This window comes from Phaethon aethereus, assembly GCF_964289735.1.
Source record: "Phaethon aethereus genome assembly, chromosome: 9".
NCBI lineage: Eukaryota > Metazoa > Chordata > Aves > Phaethontiformes > Phaethontidae > Phaethon > Phaethon aethereus.
This window is the reverse complement of record NC_138585.1, coordinates 27,525,752-27,547,298: the sequence shown is the minus strand read 5'-3', so window position 1 is coordinate 27,547,298 and position 21,547 is coordinate 27,525,752. Positions and strand designations below refer to the sequence as shown.

The window sequence follows — 21,547 nt, the reverse complement described above, 5'->3', positions numbered from 1 at the left end:
TACTTGACAGCTAAGGAGTTGCACAAGAAAGCAGCAGAGCCACTTGCCCGGGACGTCCGAGGAATAGAAATTGAATGTGGACCTCCCACGGTCAAGGGCTGTGCTTCTACCTACCAGAAATCACCTTCTTGTAATGGGGAGAAGGTTGTTCCACGGGAAGAGGTACTTCTCAATGCAGAAAGCATCCTCTGTGCCGTATGGTTTGGTGTTTTCCCAGCTCCCACCCACCCACTTCGGGAATGGTGCATCGTACAGAAGTCAGGCATTTTTAGCGGGGGGGTCCTCATCTCTAAAAGAAACAGGAGCCAGAACTCAGCACTAAAACAAAGCCTCCACCCTTTAGCACCACTGATAACTCATCTGGTCTTTCTGCACGCAGAAGGTTTAAGAAATAGGCATGGCGGGACAGCTCAGGCAAACCACCACCCCGGGGCCATGGGTAAACCTAAGCTGGGGCTGCATTCTTTTGGGGCAGGGACGGGCTCTTATCGTAAGTTTTTAGGGCACCAAGTACTGCAGACCTTAATCCTGATGGGGCCTCTAGGTGTGACAGCTATATAAATATTTAATGTGCCTTTAATCTTGGGGTGGGGAATGTGCCTTGTAGCCCCAATAGGAAGTACTGATCCTCTGTTTGTGTGACCGTGTCATTGTTGTACTTAGATACTATGCCGAGTATCTACTACAGTATCAACTAAGATACTGTAAAGTGTACTCAAAGGGCTATTGCACAAAGAGCAAACAGCAGCATGGGAGCGCTTTTATTCTGCAGGCACTAATCCCAGCTCAGCAGTAAAACACTGCAGAACTCCCAGAATCGCAGAGTCTTTGAGTCGTATCTGACCTGGACCCTCGAAAGGGGGGTTCTGCTGCTGGGCGTGGTGCCCTCCCGCAGAGCAGCGGCAGGAAGGGAGGAGGGTGGGACACGTTCTGTCCTGGTGAGATGACCCCAGCCCACCGGGCTGCTGGGCTCCTCAGACCCTGCTGAGGGAAGTGGCCCTCACCCGTTCGCCAGCAGCCGGTTGGTTTGGCTAGAGGAGGCGTTCTGCACACCTTGCGGGACAAAACCACAGCCTTTTCTCACATTTGGAAAGAAAGGCCGTCAGGTAAAGGTCAGGAAGCTTACGTTTTTGTGTAATAACTTTCTATTCTGCAGGGAAGAAAAACATTGACTGTGAAAGGAGCCTGTGAACTGCAGATGCGAGATTTGTTCTTCTAGGCAGCTTTCCTGTGGCTAAGGACATGACTAATCCCCCGTGACAGCCCCATGCTTGCAGCCTGCTGCTCTTACTGGTGCAGCTGGGGACTCCATCGCTTTTCACCATCACAACATGAAATGAAAACTCTTTTGCAATGAAATTGTTTCTGCAGTGAAATGGAGGATCACTAAAGCACTTGCCACAACTGCTGGGAATAAATTCACTTCTAATTTATTCACAGTATTGTGAATAAATTGTGAATTATGTATTGCGACTGTGCCCTTGTGGTATGATGTGGGTGTGTATAGTCCTGAATGAAATGTGAATACCTTTGGTTTGAAGCCCAGAGCTACTGCAGGGACCCAGAAAGCGTGGCGGCCCCCTCTTAGTCACTCCGGTGGAACCCCAGTTCAAGCCTGACTTCCTGGCGAGGTTCAGTCCCGCACAGGTACCGATGAAATGCAGGTTGTACCTCAGTCTTCCAGATTCCCTGGGGAGCAATGTCACCCCCGTCACATATCTGGACAACCTTCCAGCATGCCCTCTTTCAGCCAAGAGGAGGCCATGGCTACATCTCCCCTCAGCCCACTGCGACGCAGCCTCCTGCCCCACAGCGTCCTGCAGCGAGCCCGGGCTCAGCGCAGCCGGCCCCGTGCCAGCCAGGGGAGCCTCTTTATTTCAGACCATAACAAAGCTCTGGCAAGTTTTATCGCCACAGCGTGTCGATGCAGCTTGAAAATTGTGGCTGCAGTTCACCAGAGATGGGTGCAAGGCTACCGGTGAAATGTTTTATGTAAACAGGAACAAAATATGCCTGTTCCCTTAGTGACTCCATAGTGACAGGGAAATGCTGTCCAATTTCACAATCATCTCTTTCCTCTCAGGGGTCAAGTTCTAATCGCCGGTTCTCCTGACTACGCCGACTGCTGTCAGGTGAGTAAGACAAGCTGGATTCAGCCCTCAGCAGCACTTTGCTCTGCACATCATGTCATATCTCTGCCTCCGGACTGCCGACCTCCTGCTTCTCCCTAGAGACAATCTGTAGGCGGCTAAAACTTATGCCATAGGCACCGAGCGCTGGGAAACAGCTGGACGTTAACCTGGCAGGAACCCCACCTGGAGGTGAAGCCGTGCAGAAATCAGACAGCAGAACTGAGGTCACTCCACAGGCTGAACCTCTCCTGGAGCCTCGCAAAGGGCACGCTGCCGGTGAAAGGCTGCAGCCCAAGCCCAGCTGGCACTAGGTGTGCTCTGAGCGGAAGCTCGGAACGCCTCTCGGAGTGCACCTCTGATAACGTGCTGTAGTCAGGACTCGTGCTCCCAAACATCTCAACGGTTCTGGGCCTTTGCTGACAACGGTGCCGAATTCTTCAATGGCTTTTTTCAGGACAAATGGCAAAGAAACCTAGAGCTTTTAAAGCAGGTATTTTGTCTAAAATTTCCTTTCTTAAAAAGCTTAGGATAAATACAAGTAGCAAACAGATTATGTAAATCATGACTTGCTGACAGGTAATTCACAGGAATGAGAGCTAAATTAATGCAATGAACTGTGATGCTGAGCAGGTCATCACGCTCTCCTTATGAGACCTGAAGCAACCACCTTGTAACTTCTGCTGATTTCTACTCCAGACCTCTCAAAAACCAGCTTGGACAATGATGGTGATGCCTGTCGCAATCCATTTAACTACCTGAGCTCTCAGGAGCTGCCGCTTAGCCAGCATCAGAGCAGCAGTACGATGCCGGTGACCTTAGGTGGCCACGAGCCCTGACTGCTGAGCTCTTGTTTGCTTAGTGCATTTGCTGACGGCAGCGCGGTTGGTCATAACAGGGCACAGGGGTAAGGGAGCAGAATCAAGTCAAACTCGCTTGGCTGTCATCTACTCCAGCATCTATCTTTAGATACCAGAAATACCCATTTTTGCACTTCAGTAAACGTTAACTACATTTTCGGTAACAAAAATCCAGGCCCCCATTTTCGATGGGGTCTTGACCGTGCCCCATTTGAAGTCAATGGATTTAACTGATGAGTGTAAGACGAAATGGGTTCTAAAGCAGAGCAAGAAAAATCTTATTCTGTCTCATTTTCATCTGCGTTCCACACACCAAAGTGTAAGGATATGGCTGTATTTTAACAGCAAGATTGTGGCAGCAGCATGCAATCGACATACGCATGGCGTTATCTCTTTGTGGGAGATAAATTTGTCAGGCCATGCCGTGGAAATGCAACATTTGCGTTTTCCTATCAGGATGTGTCAGGACATTACACTGCAATTGCAAATCATGAGGTGATAACGTGGAGGCAGGAGTAGCCTAATCTACTGCAAAGTATTATATGCTGCTATTTAGTATTTTAAAAGGGTGCCCATAGCATCAGGTGATGGAGTGGAGGCCAAGAAAAGCTCCAGAACAGATATTATAAGACAATTTCAGGGTTTGTAAACCTCAATATTCCTTATTCATATGGATAATCCCACACCCTTCGCTGTAGGCTGGGAGACTGATGCATCGTTTCTGCATGCTGGATCTCAGAACAGTGTATACGTACTGATCTCGCCTCCTAGATTCAAGTCAGTCTTACCATCCTCCTTGGTATGCTCTGTCCTCTAAACATCCAGGCTTCATTTGTGTTTTCTCTTTATCTTTCCCTGTTTCACAATGACTCCACAGTTCCTTCAGCATTGCCTGGTATTTCTTCCAGTAGCTCACTAAGACTGTAAGTAACATCTGCCTTGTTTCATCCATTCTCACCCTCTTCCAATGGGGAGGGCTTTGTGTGCAGTTTCTATTTTGGCAGGATTTTCAGGTTTGTTTGTTTTTTAAGCCAACAGTATAAACATTTTCCTCCCTACAGATTGTGTGTTTAAATTAGGAAAAAGCAGATCACACTGCTCGTGGATGGGGGGAAGGGGAAAGATTTATGGGGTTTCTGAGTTCCCGTGGGAGTTTCCTAGCAGGCTCCTGGGAAACTGCTGAGTCCTGCACAGATGAACCTCACCCTGATGGTAAAAGTTCTGTTTTGCCTGAGGAGCCATCAGAAGTGCCACCATCGTCGTCGTCCGGGAGCATTAGGTGATCTTTTAGATATGCTGAGCCCAGGCCCTTGAATGCCTTAAAGATAAAGAACAAAACCCTGAAGCCTTCTGCACCGATCTCCCAGGGGTTTGGGCTTTTGCTTGGTCATTTCCTCCCCAGATCACGTCCTGCTAGCTGGCTGTCCGTGCCCTCTTGCCCTTCGTGCCCATTCCTAACCACTCGACTGCTGAAGCTGCCCCTGTGCTCCTATTCCTTTCTCACTTCAGCCTTGCATCTGTGACGCTTTTCCTGGCACCCTTCCCAAGTTCTCTTGCTGCCAACTCAGACTCAGTGTGAGCTTCTTGTATTCCCTTTCAAATCCTTTTCTATCGTGGCAAATAAACCCACTGTCCTCTACCCATACACTCCTGATATCACCCTTGACAGCTCTTCACTTGTGGCACCCAACTGCTGCTTAATCATACAGATTCCTTCTCTGATTCACCTCATGTGCTCTTGACTTCGATTTGGCAGTGTCACAACAGGAGTACTGGGATCTGCTCCCTCATGTTCCTGCCCCGCATGCCCCACTGTCATTGGCACGCTCCTGTCCCACCCTGCTATTCGGGCCGGCATCACGCCACCGTCAGTGCCTGGTACCATCACCTCTGCCTTTGGGCACAGACCACCAGTACCCTGATCGTTTACACTCTTCCTGATTTTATCATTTTCATGCTGCGGTGGAGAGTTTCTATCCTACTGCCGTCCCTTTGCCCAGAATGCCCTGCTTGACCTTGACTCCCAGGTAGCCCTCAAGCTCAGATCCCTTCTCCGAACATCCTTCCACCAAAACTGCTCTTCCACCACGGTCTCGTCCTTGTGACATTTGCAAAGTGGTGGGGGGGGGGGGAGGGCAGAGCAAACCAAACAAATCTAGCACACTATAGCTTGAAAACAGGAACTAACACGATGTGCACGCAGCACCAGAAATAACCTCGCTGCCGTACGCTGTGCAAGCCCTGTCCTTCCCTTGACCCCTCCCTCTGCACGTCTCCTGCCATCTCTCCTCCTCGTGTCAGCCTCTGCCGCGGGCCCCAGCACCGGGACCCCTCCTGCTCCTCCGCAAAGCCCCCGCGCAGCTACGGCACCGCAGGGCTGCGCAATGAGCGCTTCAGCTCCGCTCTGCCCTAGTAAAACAACCGGAACCGCCAGCAGCTTCCCGGAGGAGTTACTTTCACACAACGCTGCAAAACCGCTTCCCTGTGCTGGTCTTTGCATCGAACAACTGAAAGGACAGCCTAAAACAAGAGGGCTAGTGTAAAAGTATGGCTTCTCTTTTACCCAGGAAACGCTGCAGGCGCAGGCACACCTATTCACCCGCACACCCCCCCCGGCCGGTCCTGCTTTGTGCGAAGAGGGTGTTTGTGTTTATTAGCCTTTTTCCCCAGCTGCCCACTGGCACGGACTTTGCTCCTGCGGGTTGGGATTTCTAAGCAGCGGGAGGCTTTCCACGTGTGTTTGAGAAGGTACAAAGCCTGCCGGAAAACAATGGAAATAGCTGGCTTATGACTGCTGCGTGTCACGCACTCGTTTCTTGCCTGTCCGTTTGTCCTTGGAGCTGCTCGCGCCGCCTGGAACCTGATCTCCAGCTCCCGGTCCTTCGGGCTGGCACGCACAGCGGCCTGCTGCCACGCCACGCGTCTGGCGGGACCGCGAACCGGCCTCCCTGCCCTGCGGGAGCTGGAGGCCCGCGCCGACAGACCCCCTCAGCCCACCCGAGTCCTGAGCCCCCCCGGATGCGTGGACAGGGGCGCGGGGGCCACGGCAATGTGGGGGTTTTGTGTGGGCTTCCTGCGGGGGGGAAAGAGCTGCTTCAGAGCGGAGTGTGGCGGGAGCAGCGTCTCCTCTGCTGTGCTTCCCCTCAGCACCCCCCTTCCCCGTGAGCGTCAGGGCTGGCGGCAGCATGGCGCCTGCCAGCTTCTCCTCACCTCTAGGACAGGCTCTTCTCACCCCCCAGGGCTGGATCTGCTCAGCACTCCCCGCAAGGGACTGGATCCCCTCAGTCCCCCAGCACCGGCTCCCACCAGCGCCCAGGGCTGGATCCCCTCAGCCCCCCAGCACCGGCTCCCACCAGTACCCCAGGGCTGGATCCCCTCAGCCCCCCAGCACCGGCTCCCACCAGTACCCCAGGGCTGGATCCCCTCAGCCCCCCAGCACCGGCTCCCACCAGTACCCCAGGGCTGGATCCCCTCAGCCCCCCAGCACCGGCTCCCACCAGTACCCCAGGGCTGGATCCCCTCAGCCCCCCAGCACCGGCTCCCACCAGTACCCCAGGGCTGGATCCCCTCAGCCCCCCAGCACCGGCTCCCACCAGTACCCCAGGGCTGGATCCCCTCAGCCCCCCAGCACCGGCTCCCCTCAGCGGGCGCAGCGGGGGGGGGCCGGGCAGGGCGCAGTCACCGCTCCCCCACCCTCCCTCCACCTCCCGGCCGCTGCGTGACGGCCGCTTCCCCCCCACCCCGCCCGCCCGCCCGCGCCGCGGTGATCCGCGCTGAGCTCATCGCCGCGCCGCACGACACCCTTGCCGGCACGTTAGGCGGCCATCGCGTGAGAGGCGCTGGGCGCCCGGCCCGCCGCCCCCCCCGCCGCCATCACGCAGGGGGAACATATGCCGGCAAGGCGCGGTCAGCCGCCCCCCCCCGCCCCGCTCTCCGCGCCCATCAAAGGCGCTGCCTTCCCCGGCTCCCTGTTAATGCCGCTGCTCATTAAATACCTCCGCGGGGGGCGAGCCGCCCTTCACACGCAATCCTCCCCCCGCGTGGGGGTGAGCCCCGCCGCCAGCCCGCCCGCACCGCGTGGGGAGTGGGTGCAAGGCGCTGGGAACCCCAATCCTTTTATTTTAAAATTCTGAGCGCATGCGATGGGCGAGTTAACGTTTGTTTTGCGCCGCCGAGGCGATGGCTGGGGAGATATTCCCACGCCAACCACCCCCCCCCCCACGTTTCCACGCGAGACACGCCATCTGCACCCCCCTCCCCTTATCCTCGACCTCGCGTTGGATCACGAAGAGGTTAAATGCGGGGGGGAGGGGGGAAGCTGGGGCATGCGGCTCCGGTTGCTGCCAAACCGGGGATTAACGATGCAGCGCTGCACGGAGGTCGGCACGCAACGTGGAGCGGGTCACGCCGGCAACACACGCGAGGGCTGGGGGGCGGGGCAGTCACCCGTGGGACCGTGCAGCAAAGCCGGGGGGGCGAGGGAGGGCACCGGGCGCCCTTTTGGGCGCCCGGTGCCCTCCCTCGCCCCCCCGGCTTTGTATCCCTATATCATTATAACAGCTCCTACTCATGTAATTTTCCTTTTTTCCCCAATAATCACTATCTTTTTCAATAGCAAGCTCCCCTCCTTGCCCACACGCAGCTTCCTCCACCAAGAAAACCCCAAAACCCTATTCCCCATTCAGCCGCTCGGCGCTGCTCTGAAAAAAATACTACTTTGCCCTGCATGGAGCTGCCCCAGAGATGGAACCTTTGCAGTTAAAAGCGAGTCGTGCATAAATTAAATCAGGTTAACAAGGCCAGTGGAAGGTCGCCTTATTTTTCGCCATGGCTCCTTTGCAGTTTTCAGTGGCTGTCCCTAAATTATTTTTTTGGGGGTGTATCTTTTTGTAGAAGGCTTGAAGGGAATGCTTTGGGCATGCAGCAATCGCTTTGGGCATATAGAAAATGATTTGGGCATATATAGGAATCACTTTGGGTGTATATAGGTATCACTTTGGGCATATAGGAATCACTTTGAGCATATAGAAAATGCTTTGGGCATATATAGAAAAGGCTTTGGGCATATAGGAGTCACTCTGAGCATATAGAAAATGCATTCGGCATATATAGAAAATGCTTTGGGCAAATAGGAAGTGCTTTGGGCATATAGAAAATGATTTGGGCATATATAGGAATCACTTTGGGCATATATAGGTATCACTTTGGGCATATAGGAATCACTTTGAGCATATAGAAAATGCTTTGGGCATATATAGAAAATGCTTTGGGCATATAGGAGTCACTCTGAGCATATAGAAAATGCATTGGGCATATATAGAAAATGCTTTGGGCATGTACAGGAATCGCTTTGGGTGTATATAGGTATCACTTTGGGCATATAGGAAATGCTTTGGGCACACAGGAGTAGGTTTGGGCAGGGGAGGAATCGGCTTTGGGAGGTGAGCCGCCCTGCTGTGCTCATGGCCCCTCGTCCGCAGCGTCACACGCCTGCGCCAGGCTCAGGTGGGGGGACCCAGGCTGGGACGCTCCCTCACTGGGGACGGTGGGCACGAAGCCGATGGCCGTCACGGTACAGCTGATGGGACGTGATGAAGCTGAGTCTCACGGCGACTCGGTTTTCTGGCCCGCGTCGAAGGGCCGCACGTAGAACAGCCAGCAATGAAAAGGAGGGGCAGAATGTGAAATGAATTCCATTGAAAACGGGGTTATACTGAAAACATGATTCTCACATCTTTGCCCAGAGTTATTTCTACTGTTTCGCTGCGAGCACAGGCCCAGTTCATACTGAGGCTCAGCACATGCCTCGGTTCCAAGATGGAACCCACCCAGGTGTGAGGGTGGGTTTTGGGGCGTCAGGGCCAGCATTTTTGCCACCAAACCCCCACCCCGAGCCAGCTCGGGCCCTGGCAATGCAGCTCCTCCCATTACACCTTATGAATTTGAAATCGGGCCGGGGCTGGGGACTGGGGACTGGGGGCTGGGGGGGGGGGGGCGGGCAGCACAGACCCCCCTGCGCCGGCTGTGCCTGGGCGCGGGCCAAGCACGGCCGCTCCGCCCCCGCCGCGCGCCGCCCGGCCACGTGACGCGCAGGCGCAGGCCTGTGCGCCGTTACCGTGGTTACGGAGGAAGCCGCGGTAAGAAAATGGCCGCCCCGGCTGCCTTCCCTCACCTCCGATTTCTCCCCTCCGGCTGCCTCCCGGGGAAGGCGGCTCCGGCCCGGGGGCTCCGCGCCGCCGCGTCCCGTTTCCCCACCCCCTTCCCTCGGCCCCGCCGGGGCCTGCGCGCCGCGACCGGTCCCCGAGCAGGCGGTGCGGGCGTGGGGAGGCCGCGCGGGGCGTGCCTGCCCTTGGCTTTCCGCGCGTGGGCCTGAGCAAGCGTGCGGCCCGTTGCTGACGCCAGGTTCTGACCCTCCCTCTGACCTCTGGCAGCTTACCTGACCCCGCCGCAGAGTTTCGGGAGGCCATGGAGCGGCACATCCCCCTTCACGCGCTGCCCGAGGAGATTCGAAAGGTATGATACAGTGGAAGCACGAAATGAAAAACATTTGGAGACCAGATGCTACAGTAATTCGGGGCTATTTCACTGGCCTTTGAACATTGGTACATCATCTAGTACGCTTTGGTCCTGGTTTTAGATTGGGTGTGTTTGAGGTTTTGTCGTATACGAAGCCTAATTACACACTAATGCTGTACGAACACTGTAGAGGAACATAGTCATTCTGTAATGGTGGTGTCACTGCTAGGTGAGTTTCAAATTGTGCCCTGTACCCAAATTGTACCCTGTTTTGTTGCCATAAGTTTGGAATGACTGCAGAGCATAACACATAATTGTTCCAAAAGAGTGTCAATACAAATAGGAACAGAACGTTCCCCTTCATCTTTTCTTGTATCTCCTCTTTGTGTGTGAAGCTGTTCTTTTGTTTGGGAGACGGTTTATTACGACTGTAACAATGCTGCTGTTTATATGGGTTAAATTAGGAGGAGGCTCTTTATGTGCGGTGCTGCGCACAAGTGAAACATGAGTCCCTTTTTGTAATACTATGAAGTTTTTACTTTGGCAGTAAAACACCCAGTTGTCCTCGTTTTTTTGGTATGCATCTAATAATTAACAAGTAATATAAAAGCTTTTTGTACTCGGGTTAGCACAGCCTGGAGAGATTCTCCCTGGAATAGTCCAGGAAGCTGTTGAGACAATTTCTGAGCCATCAATGATGACTTCTGAGAATTCAAGGATAGGTAAGATAGCCAAAGGAATGGAAAAGGGAATACTTGCACTTAAAAGGGGGAGGGGAAGAACCTGCGCAATTTACAGACTCATTAGCAGGTGTTTTGGTAGCAGGAAAGAAGCCAGATGTATGTGTTTGTTTAGAAATTAGTTTGCAAGCACCAACAGGATAAGGTGGTTAGCAAAAATCAGTTTAAGTTTCTCAGAAGAACAGTTGTGCCAAACTGTTGGATGAAGCACATCAGCGACTTGTTCTGGATTTAGTACTGCTCAATATTTCTCAATATTAATGACTTAAGGCTGTAGTTTAGTGGCACTTCAGCTGCCTGTCTTTCATGTGGATCAGTTCCTGATCTAGTTTCTGGTCCGTGTGCTACGTGTGTGCTAGCGCAAGGAGAAAGCAGGTGTGAGCGCAGGCGTGCACTGGGCACGGAAAGGGCGTGGCGTTATTTCTTTCGGTAGGAGTGTCAATGTCTGCTGTTTTTCACTGAGCTTTCGTTGAGATCCTTTTCATAGGATCTTGGATTACAATAAGGAATACACTGATCCCAGCCTGGGACGGGCTGTGAGCGCTCTGGGAACAGCATTAAAGTTCATATTCTTAAGTAAGAATAAGGGACACTTAAAAAGAGTAAGTCAAATGCATCACTACAAAATACATAGTAACTGATTAAGCTTCCTTGTCACTTGTCAAACCCGACACTGAGGTCTATGATCAGGTCATAAGCAGATTAATATTAACAAAATGATTTTACAAAGAAAGTAACTATTAAATGTTATTAGTATAGGAATTGCACGTGAAACTTGGGCTTTCATTATTCCTCTGTTCGGGGCTGTTGAGGTATTGGTTCTGAGCTGCAGGCTTCAAGAAAAATAATGTGGCTGATGGGAATTTAGAAGAGAGCAAAAATAGTAAAGACCCTAAAAATCTTGCCCTTCTAGGAAAGGACAATAGAACTGGGTTTACTTATTCTGGAAAATGCTTGAGGGCACAGTAACAGTATTCATGTGTGTAGGAAGATGGTGGTTGTCCTTCATATCCAGCTGCAAATTAATCTTATTCTCACCTTTCTGGACTTGCTTTGGTTGAATGTTATGAAACTCTACAGCAGCTCACCCAGGGGAGCTGTGGAATTCTTCCAGTGGTGCTGTGGGGGACAAGTAAGGCAAACTTTTACTTTGGGGTAGAGAGCCTGGACAGGTATTATCTTCAGATCTCTTCCAGTTGTGTGATACATGTTTAACCAAACTATCTGTATGCAGAAGGCACAGTATTTCTAGATACGTACGTGAATAGGCTTATGTTCCTGTCCCATCCTACCCTGCACCTCAGTGTGAGATATTTGAGGTCTAAGGCAATGACAGCCCAAGATTTTGGGATCACTTAAGAGTCGGGGTTTTACATATCCTTTCCTGCTGCTCATCTCTTCACGCAGCCGACTTGCATTGTAGTTACAAGATACAGAGCTTGATTACAAGTCATTCTCACAATTTCCTGTCCTTTTATGGGACACATTTCTACCTTTTATGGACACATTTCCTTATTCCCTTCACATTCTCTGCTTCTTGGATTTTATAGCATCTCTTTTGTAGTCTTTCTTTTAGATGCTCCTAACATAAGCAGAAATTGTGCCAGCTGTAGATTGCTCTGCCAAACCGAGCACATGCTCCCAACATGCAGTTTGCTGGCCAAAGGAACGTGTGTGTCAAGAGGCAGTATGTTAAGCACTGTGATTTCAGCTGCAGAATGAAGAATATTCACTGCTAGGTGCCGTTTTGAGTTGGCTTGCTGGAGGTTGGGTTGTAGTGCTGAGAAGGCATCAAGCAGCTGTCTTAAAGGATGCAGACCAGAGCTTCATCGTTCCGCTCCTTTGTGTTTCTAGCGGATGGGAGAGCTTCGCAAGCTGCTTAGCGCTACTTGGTGCAGTGACATTGCTGCCTCCAAAATGGCACTCTTCTAGAGGAGGGTATGGAAAGGGAGGGGAATGTCTTGCATCAACCCGGAACAGCCTATTCTACTGCCAAAGTCTGCCAGAGAGAAGGATCTGTTAGAGTAAAGCTATGGATGTCAGGGCAGAAGTTGATATAAATTGACCATTTGCAGACTGGGTCCAGTAGGTGTTGCCCTCTATGTTTATTGAAATTTCCTTTAAAATTTAATCTAGAGGGGAAGAGATTTCTTGGTACTTTAATGGAATGATAGATATGCAGGGATTTAGATCCTTCAGGTTCCGATCGATTTCACCTTAAAATTCATGTAAGAATTTTACATGGCCCTCCCCCCCCCCCCCCATCTCTCATTCCTTCTATTGCCCTCATGCTTCTTTCACACAACATGCATTGCAAGATGGATGCTAAATGAAAAAAAAAATCAACAGGTAAATAAACATCCACATGTCTGCTATTAAAGCTTACGGTATTTTTTTGTATTTACAGTTGCATACTTCTTGGAAAAAGCTCTAAGTTATGGTTTGTTTCTAAAAAAAAGAAAAAAAATGTAAAACCCCCAAAGTTGTGACTTTGCCTGTTAGCAGTTTGGTTACCTAATGGAGGAACGTTTGTCAGTGTTAGAAGTCAGCAGAAGTGTCTTTTCCGTGCAAGTTTCAAAGGAGGCTTTGCCGCGTGGTGGGGTGGTGATGGCAGATGTGGAGAACAGCTGCTGCTGCTGTTTTGGCAGCAGGCATAGGAAAATGGGTAACTTCCCGGGAGGGAAATAACCGAGTCAGTCAATGGCAAAGTCCAAGCCATAGCTAACGTTCTCTTCTGTGACAGTTTTTGGAGAGGGTATTCTCTACCCCTTAGCCTTATTTTAGGGACACTTGCATACTTCTGGAAGGTGCTGCTTGCAGATTTGGTGTGCCAGCTAGCTGAGTAAGTTGGTTGGTCTACCTCAGCAGAACCTTACCTCTAACTGTATTGTCACAAGACTGTAGAAAGAACTTTACAGAGATCACTGGCTTGTAATGCCTAATTTTTAACGTATTTACATGTCTCAAAGTTTATGCCATCAAACTTCTCAAGTCTGAGAAGTATCATAAAGCACTGGATGGTAAAAAAGAAGTTAGTGTTCCCTTTAGTCCAATGTTATGAATGTGTATTTTTGGAGAGTTCTGTTTCTGTTGTTTGGGGTTTTTGGGGGTTGGGGTGGGGTTTTTTTTCCCCTCAAGAGGAAAGGAGAATGTCATACTTCACCTTGTTAGTTGTCTGTTGTTAGTGCTAGATGAATCTTTTATATGCTTGTGAACTAAAGTTCTGCATTTGTTTCGGCATTGTTGTCCATTCAATGTAAGTAGATGGGAAGATGCAGTTTTGCCCTGAAGGTCTTACTGAAATGTGAAACAGAACAGCAGTAAAATGACCCTGATTCCTCCAAGCAGCAAACAAAAAGTTATATTTAATTTTATATTTTATTTGGCAAATAAATAACTTTTGCTTAACATCAATCATAAAATTGAGCACAAGATACCCTTACAGATTAGTAGTTCTCTCACCCTAGGAGCTTGAGAAAGCAAGCAGAGCAAGAACTTTGAAGCTGTGTTACACATCAGTACAGAACGTTCTATGGTATCTGACTAGCCACAAAACGTCACGTACCTTACTCGTAGCAAATGGTTACTCATTAGATTTGCCACATGTGCTATAGATTGGACACATTATGGTATCTTTATGAGCACATTATGTTACCTTTAATTTTTCTTGCTGTCTTTGAACCTGGGGTTGTATTTTTTTTTAATAGGTTCTTACATAGTTCCAGTTGCGTTAATTAGCTAAAAAAACTGTCCCGTGCACCAAGACTAGCTTTGTAGAAGTGAACAACATAGCTATGTATTTAGTACTTATTGATACAATCGATATCGATACAATATCGATATCAACATGGATATAGAAGCAGCAGTGTTTCTATTTGTGCCCTCCAGATGAGCATGATTGCATTTACATGCAGAACGGCAGGCGGCCTTTTCAGAGTCCTGTTGTCATGTACCTTATCAGTGCTTCTTAAGATGATGTTCACGAGCTGCCCCTATGCCCACTGAGACTTTCAATACTTGGCTATAGAATTTTTACCATCTGGGTTTCATTGGGATGTCGAGCTCCAGCTATGTGAATGTTCTGAGCGGCTTTGGAAATGTTAGAAAATAATCTGCTTGGTTTTGGTATAAGACCACATGTTACAGCCTGAAGGGGTGGAAAGCTCTCAGCAGTGAACTGGTTACCCATGGACCCATAGGTGATTTGGGAAAACCAGCTCCCAGATAGTAAAGGCAGCCTGCTTTGTTACCACTGTGTATTGTGGTATCAGAGGATTTGTGAAAGCAGATCTTTTGAACTTGGGTAACAATCCTCTGTTCTCAACGTGAGAATTCTGGAGTCAATGTGAGAATTCTGGAGTCACCGGTGATGACCTGGGACAGCAAATCATTTTTATCCCTTGCTGTACTTACAAGACTAGGGCTGTATTCACTGTAGTCAAGCTTTTCTACCCTTTCTGCAACCAGCGTCGAAGTACGTTGCTAGGAATTGGAGGGATTGCAGTCTCCCTTGCCTCACAAGCAGTCGGGCTGTAGCAAGGAGGGGCTTCCCAAGAGTTGCAACTACGGATGCAAAAGTCAGTCGATGTCAGGGAAAGATACGGTTAACACTGGGCTAAATTATCTTTTGTCTGTGCAGGCATCACGTTTTGTCGCAACGTACTGCGGTTCAGTTTAGAAGAGTGCTGCGCTGGAGGTCTGGAGTGTGCCGTAACACGTCCTGAAAGAGCTCATGGGTGCCAGTAAGGTCTGCCCGGCCTGTCGCACACGTGTTAGATATTTGCAGGGCTTGTGCGAGTGTGTGCGGTTACTAGCAGAGTCTTTTATGATTCATTAGTCTGCCTTACTCACAGGCAGGAAAAAATGAAAGCTACCTGAAATCTGAGTATTATTTCCTGTCGTGACAAACAGATTATTTCAGGGCATGTTTTGAATGAAACTTTTGGGAGCAGGACATTCTGTTTTTACTACAAGGCTGTTTTTACACTATTCATATGTATTCAAAGCAAGTACTGTGATTTTTATTTTGCACATGCTGTTTTTTGGAAGTGGAGCAAATAATTATGTATGCAGCATGGCTTAGTGTTACAGTCTGTATTATTTTCTGAGTAGACGCTGACTGAAAACTTGACTCACAATAAACTTAAAAAAAAAAAAAAAAGGTTCTAGTGAGACTCTTAAAATCTTTCTTTGAATTAAAAAAACCCCAAACAATTTCAGTCAAATAACTCTTCAGTTTTGCAAATATGACTCCACTTTCTTCCTAGAAAATCAGTCATGTGGTTTGAGTAATGATTTCTTTGTGTGTGATTGGGATTAGCTCATTTGTCAGGAGAGGGACAAACAGCATGAGAGAAATGAAACTAGTATGGCAGAGGCAGAGTAAAACAAAAAGAAAGTAGATAAGGTAGAATCAAGTAGAGGTGGAACAAAACAATCGATATGCATAAATAATTTAAGAGCACCCAGCAGCAGCATAATGATTTTTAAAATTTATTTTCTTGAGTTTTCTGCTACAAGTGTGGTTTGGACAAATACAGGGTGGGGTTTTTTTTTGTTATTTGGCCAGTCCTTGCTAAAGCAGTCCTTGCTCAGTCCTGACAGAACAAGTGGGGAGGGAGCAAGAGCTGTTATTACTGCGTTACATGCCTGAGGAGCACCGGGTGATGCAAGGAGGATGGCAAATGCTGCAGTTCCCTTAGGTTCTCCCTCCCCTGCACTGTATGTAGAAGGAGTACAGCTGTGCTCATGGTTCTGTGGTTTTATTTCAGCGATGCACATTTGAAGCTTTTTACAATAATCTCATTAATTGAGGACTTAAGTTCTGGCTTTTAAGAGCCCTGGCTATTTATTATCTGCTTGTAACGGACTATTTCTAGCATAAGCGATCCATATGCTGGATGTTGTAATACCAAGGCACTGCTAAGTGAGAAAGTAGACTATTTTTCTTTCAACAAGAATTTAGCGCTCTACAGTGGTAATTTTTGTGGGTGGAATCTAAAATATCGGAGAAGAATAGCAGTGCACAGGCTGACGCTCCCTCTAGTTATTTGGTCAAGTAGAAATGATATAAATTCCTGTCTTGTCATTCAAAAGGCTAAAAATGGTCCAGACCACCAAAGTCTTTTTTTTCTTTTTTTCCTTATAACTTACGCTCTACAGATGCTTACGGTACTGAGTCAGGCAGATGTAATTTGAGTGACTATCCATCTTGGCTCAGTTCTTCACTTGCCCTTGGTAGCTAAAGAAATCTATGTAACCATGGAATGATATTAGTTCTTCCAAAACCGAACACAGCTCTCAGTTGAAACTACTCCCACAGATGCTGTAGTGGAACAGCTGCTGGAATATCACAGCTGGAAATGCTACCTTGTGATACGGTTTGTTCTGGACATCACTCCCTTCCTCTCTTTGAATCATCTGGTCTGATGTGTATCAGAGCTATAGCTCAAAATCTTATGGTTCAATGATCTTCCTAGTTCAAGCACTTTGTCCTCAGTGAGATTGTTTTTGTTACTGTGCTCACAGTACTGTTGTGTGAACTCAAATAGCAGGTTTTTTTTAGTATCTTGCTGTCACCTTTTCAAGTCCTGTTTGCCGTGAGTTTCCCCTGTCCAGATTGACCAAAACCACAATTAATATTAAAATTACCTTCTGTGGGTTTTTTTTTATTCCTAATTGATTTTTTCCTATCCACTGCTTATTCTCACTGCTAAGGACATACACAGTTCCCTTTCTAGGTAGAACTCTGATAGTTTCCTTTTCTATTCCTTCTCAACTCTGCTTTTCCCCTAATTATTTCCTGCGTTGCATTTGAGAAGGTGACAATAGTCTTTTGATCAAATGTAAATAGTGAAATATGGAGTCTGAAAATGTAAATCATTGTGTCTGTAATGCACATTCTTAGTAGTTACTCAGTGATAATATTATTCCAGAAAACGTAGCTTTGTAGGCATAAGAACTAATGAAAATTTGTTTCCTACAGACTTCTGTGTAATGGTTAATCAACTTTGGTGTCTAAGATACAAGGTCTAGTGGAATCTTTTTCTCCTGGACAGCCCATTTAGAAGGCACTCTCCTATATGGGTTGTCTGATATGGACTGTGCTCACACTCCAGAGTTTTCTTCAGCAGGGAACTTATGAAGTCTTTGTTGCCTGCCTGGTTGTCCTAAAACTTTAGATGCTTATGTACTTCTACCCTCAGTGTCAGATTTGGTTATATATGACCAAATGTTCTAGTTCACAAATTATTGAAGGATGACAACAAGAGGAATACACACACAGATGAAGTAATGTTATTTCTCTTGGAAACTGTGCAAACCCCCAAAACATTTCATTTGGAAGTAGTGTTCAAAGCTATAAAATTCTTGCTGCCTCTGACCTTTAAATTGGTGTAGCCCTAGGATAACTTTGTCATTATTTTGGCTGAGTGAAATCGGCATTTGCAGCTTGACAGCATTTCTCTGTACCTGTCTGTGTGAAGCTTCAGTAGCTTCTGAAAAACATCCAACCAGCTCAGGAATTTCAGGAGATATGTTAAGTCAGCAATGAGAACTCAGGTTGTGATGTTGACAACGTAAGGTGGGGGGGTGGGGGGAACAAAAGAGAGAAAGTCCTGCTTGTGATTTGACCACTATGGGCATGAGAGAGGAACCTTGGATTTAGGATGAAACCCCAGATTAGTACACCCCTTGCTCTGCCCAGTTCAGGCCTCGCTCTTTGGAGCAACTCACTTTCAAGTGGGTCCTGTTAATTTTCTAGGCATTTTGGGCATACATGTGCTGGATTTAAATTAGCTACCTTGCTTATTGGTGTTAATTTACTGCAGCATGGAATTTAGTTTGGGCAAGCGTGCCGGTTGAGCATCACTCGAGCCATGCCAAATCCATTACTGGTATTAAGAAACTGCTACTTATACTACAGATCGATATTATAGTTTGTGTCTATATACAGTACATTGCAGTGGTTGCAGGCTAATTGTGCATGTACAGAAGGAAGGTTCTGATTAAAAGGCAGAACTTCCTTTCCTTATTGCAGTAATATACACCCATCGGGCTTTCCTGTGATTTTTGACTATGTAGCAAATACTTTAAAAATCCAGCCTGACCTGAAGTCTTTTTAAATTTTTGCTTCACTTGAGGAATGGACATGAAGAAGAATAGGACCCATTTCCTGCTAAGTCCAGATGGATAATATTTGTTGTTCTATGACTTAACTTATTTTTAAGTTCAGTGACAAAATTGAATTTGAAAACTAAAAAGTTTTAGTACTTGCATAAAATATTTTCAGTTCAGGACCCCAGTTGTTTTATTTTGTTTTTAATCCTAGTACCCAGTGAAATTTCTATAACTGTTTATTTGAAAGACAGCAGTGGTGGTGCTGCAAGAGAGCACAGTGTTCTTTTGGGGATAAGAGCCCCCCTCCTGTGCTCCTCATAACAGCTCATTTTGTCCTTTCTCAATATAGTAATTTTAGTGCTTTGGAACTTTATGGTAGTTATCCTGAATAACAGTTTCATATTTCCAGGCACAGTTTGCAGCTGCCAGGAAAAAAAAAAAAAGCTTGCATTTTTCAGCTCATTCAGAGCAACTGTAACTAGGTGTATTTTAAACTGGGGGAAAACTAAGAAATTGGAAAATAAAGCTTGGCCTGGTAGTTCCAGGGCATCCTGAAATATCACTTTTATCAAGCTATATTTAAAGTGCTTAAGATTATTGAATTATGGGATAATGAGTCTTTAGTTTATAATTCTTGAAAGCTGGTTTTTTTCACCTAAGTATGATTTCTTTTTCTTTATCCCAATGTCTCAAAATGTCATCTTTTCCTTTGTCTGTAACAAGGGATTTTTATATTCTTTGACTTAAACTGTTTGCAGTTTTCCAGCTTTCTGATTTTCAAAAGTCATTGTGTTAAAATCCTTGTAACAGCTGATAACTGCCAGAAAGGTTAAAGTGTGTTTTAAGCTCTTGATACACAAACGCACAACTGCTCCTCCGACTGCCACCCATTTTCCATCTTTCATATCTCCAAGCTTACCAAGCTTACCAATACCTGTTGATATTCGTTGCTTTGAGGTTGTCTCTTTAGCTGTATTATGAGTGTCCTCTGATCTAGTCTTAATTCTAACCATCTCTTCTCAAATGCGTTTATGTGATCTGTGTGGGTATGCCGATGCTCGCGTGTCCCCTACTGAAGCGTCAGACCTCCTTGGGTTGGTCTGGGTGGTTTATTTACTCAAGATCTAGTTCTTGTGCAGGTTCAGTTCTGCATCACTTGTAAACTGAGCAGGTTTTTTCTGGAGGTGAAAATAATTAAAATACACAGGAATAACTGATGCATTGAGTAGTACGTACGTATCAAAGTCGGAGTGCATCTATCTGTTCGTATTTATGAGGCCTTGCTTATGGCAAAGCTTAATAATTTGATTACTTACAAAAGTATGTTTCTCAGTTTTAAAAATGGTCTTTCAATTAGATTTGTATTACGTATTCTGTATTTTTTTAATTGGTAATGAATACTTCATACCCAGTGAATGGGTTACATTTTCCACAACGCTCAAGTGCCATGGACGCTACATCATACTAATTAGTTGCTTACTCATTTGAATTAGTTTTGTAAAGATTGCTGGATTACATCACTTCATTTACTTTCCACTTTTCATCTTGCCTACTTAATTGGACACGAGTTGTCAAAAAACCACAGTAAATAATGTTTTTCTGTCTCAGGCACTCACATATTCATTAAGGAGATAACTTTGTAAAGCACAGCATTTTATTTTAAATTGATACACCAAACATAATTCAGAGGTACTTCAGTTTACAGTTCCAATGGGAGTTCCCACAGAGTAAATTGCAGAGTCGATATATCTTGTGAAGTTTCCAGTAAGCAAAAGTACTGCTATAGCTTGAGTTCATTTTGAAAATGTAGAATTTTGTCTTTATTGTTTGTTAAAGCAATAACACCATCTGATCATAAACAGTCCAGAGCAGTAAATGGTTTGAACTATTCAGACTTATTATTATTATTTAGTGTCATTCGGGTTTTTTGTCTTCAATTTCTTTCTTGCCAACAGCCTTACAATTTTGTCTTTTTCTAGATGTCCCGGGATGAGACAGTGTGTAAATACTGTGGAGTCAGCTATTTGATACTTCATGAATTTAAGGTGATGGAAGAAAAAGTAAAAGCAATGGAAAAGGAGATTAAATTTTATGAAGGCAGTATAGAACGGGAAAAAGGACTTCAAGCAGAATTGCAGTCTCTTTACCAAGACCTTGAACACTATCGAGCTGATGGTGAATCAAAAACAGAAAGGTCAGAGCCTATTATCTAGTCTGATGTTATTCTCATGTATGTGTATTAGGTAATTTCATTCCAAAGAAGTTTAAAATACAAGTAAGATTTGTCTGTCTTTTACAGATGTAACATATATACTGTAATACTTAATTTAAATAATATTTCGTACTCTTCTCTAGAAGCAAGTTTTGAATTCCTTAACAGTTGAGAAAGTCAATATATATTTAAAGCAAAAGAAAGGCCCAAAGGCATTTCAGATGTATTTCCCCTGCACACACTCCCAAAGGGTAATAATAAAATATTTCATCTTGTAATAAAAATGTTTGTAATATTTTAAATGAAATTCCATAGTATTGGGAGTTTCATAGTTCTGATATTTTTACTTATTGTCTCATAGTAACATGGTAAAGAATTATCAGCATTTTTACCCTGAGAAGCTTACAGTTCACTCTCTGAAGGGATGATACAGAGTACTAAAGCAATTATGAAAATCTCAGGTACTGCTTCTGACGTCGTTCCTCAGAAACAGGAGTTTGCAAATGCTTACTGGCAGGTATGTGAAGGTCCCAATTAAAGGGGGAGTTTTGTACTCTCATGAACTCCAGTACTGAGATACATAATATGGCTCTGAGGACTACTGTTTTAGAGCACAGTGTTTTCTCTTTCAGCTCATACTTACAGCCTTTTGTGGTGTTCTTCTGTATCATATCAAGATTTAAACTTGGAACAGGAATTCATACTTCCAAAATATTTGTTGTTTTGATGAGCAGGCAGCATGGCTTTGATTCCTAAACATTCAGATTGGTACATCAGATACAAGAGTTCATTTTGGGGTAGACATGAGAAAACAAAGCATAAAAGGAGAGTTTCAAAGACTTTTTTTTCCCCTCTGCCCTTCCTTCTTAATTTCTAATATTTTTCCTATTCTTTGGGTTTGCAGCAAAGGGTGCAGAGGTAGCTATACTCAAACTAGCTTTAAAATACAGGGCTGATTTGGGTGCTGTAAGT

At 46.4% G+C, this 21,547-nt stretch overlaps 1 protein-coding gene across 1 annotated transcript; it reads left to right on the top strand.

Annotated features, from left to right (window-relative positions):
• Positions 1-9,454: 9,454 nt before the first annotated feature.
• Positions 9,455-20,576, top strand: LEKR1 (leucine, glutamate and lysine rich 1; the record flags this gene model as incomplete). The annotated part of the gene is made up of 2 exons (XM_082003747.1): positions 9,455-9,502; positions 20,343-20,576. The coding sequence occupies 2 exons, from the start codon at positions 9,455-9,457 to the stop codon at positions 20,574-20,576; spliced, it is 282 nt and encodes a 93-aa protein (XP_081859873.1).
• Between the last annotated feature and the right edge of the window lie 971 nt (positions 20,577-21,547).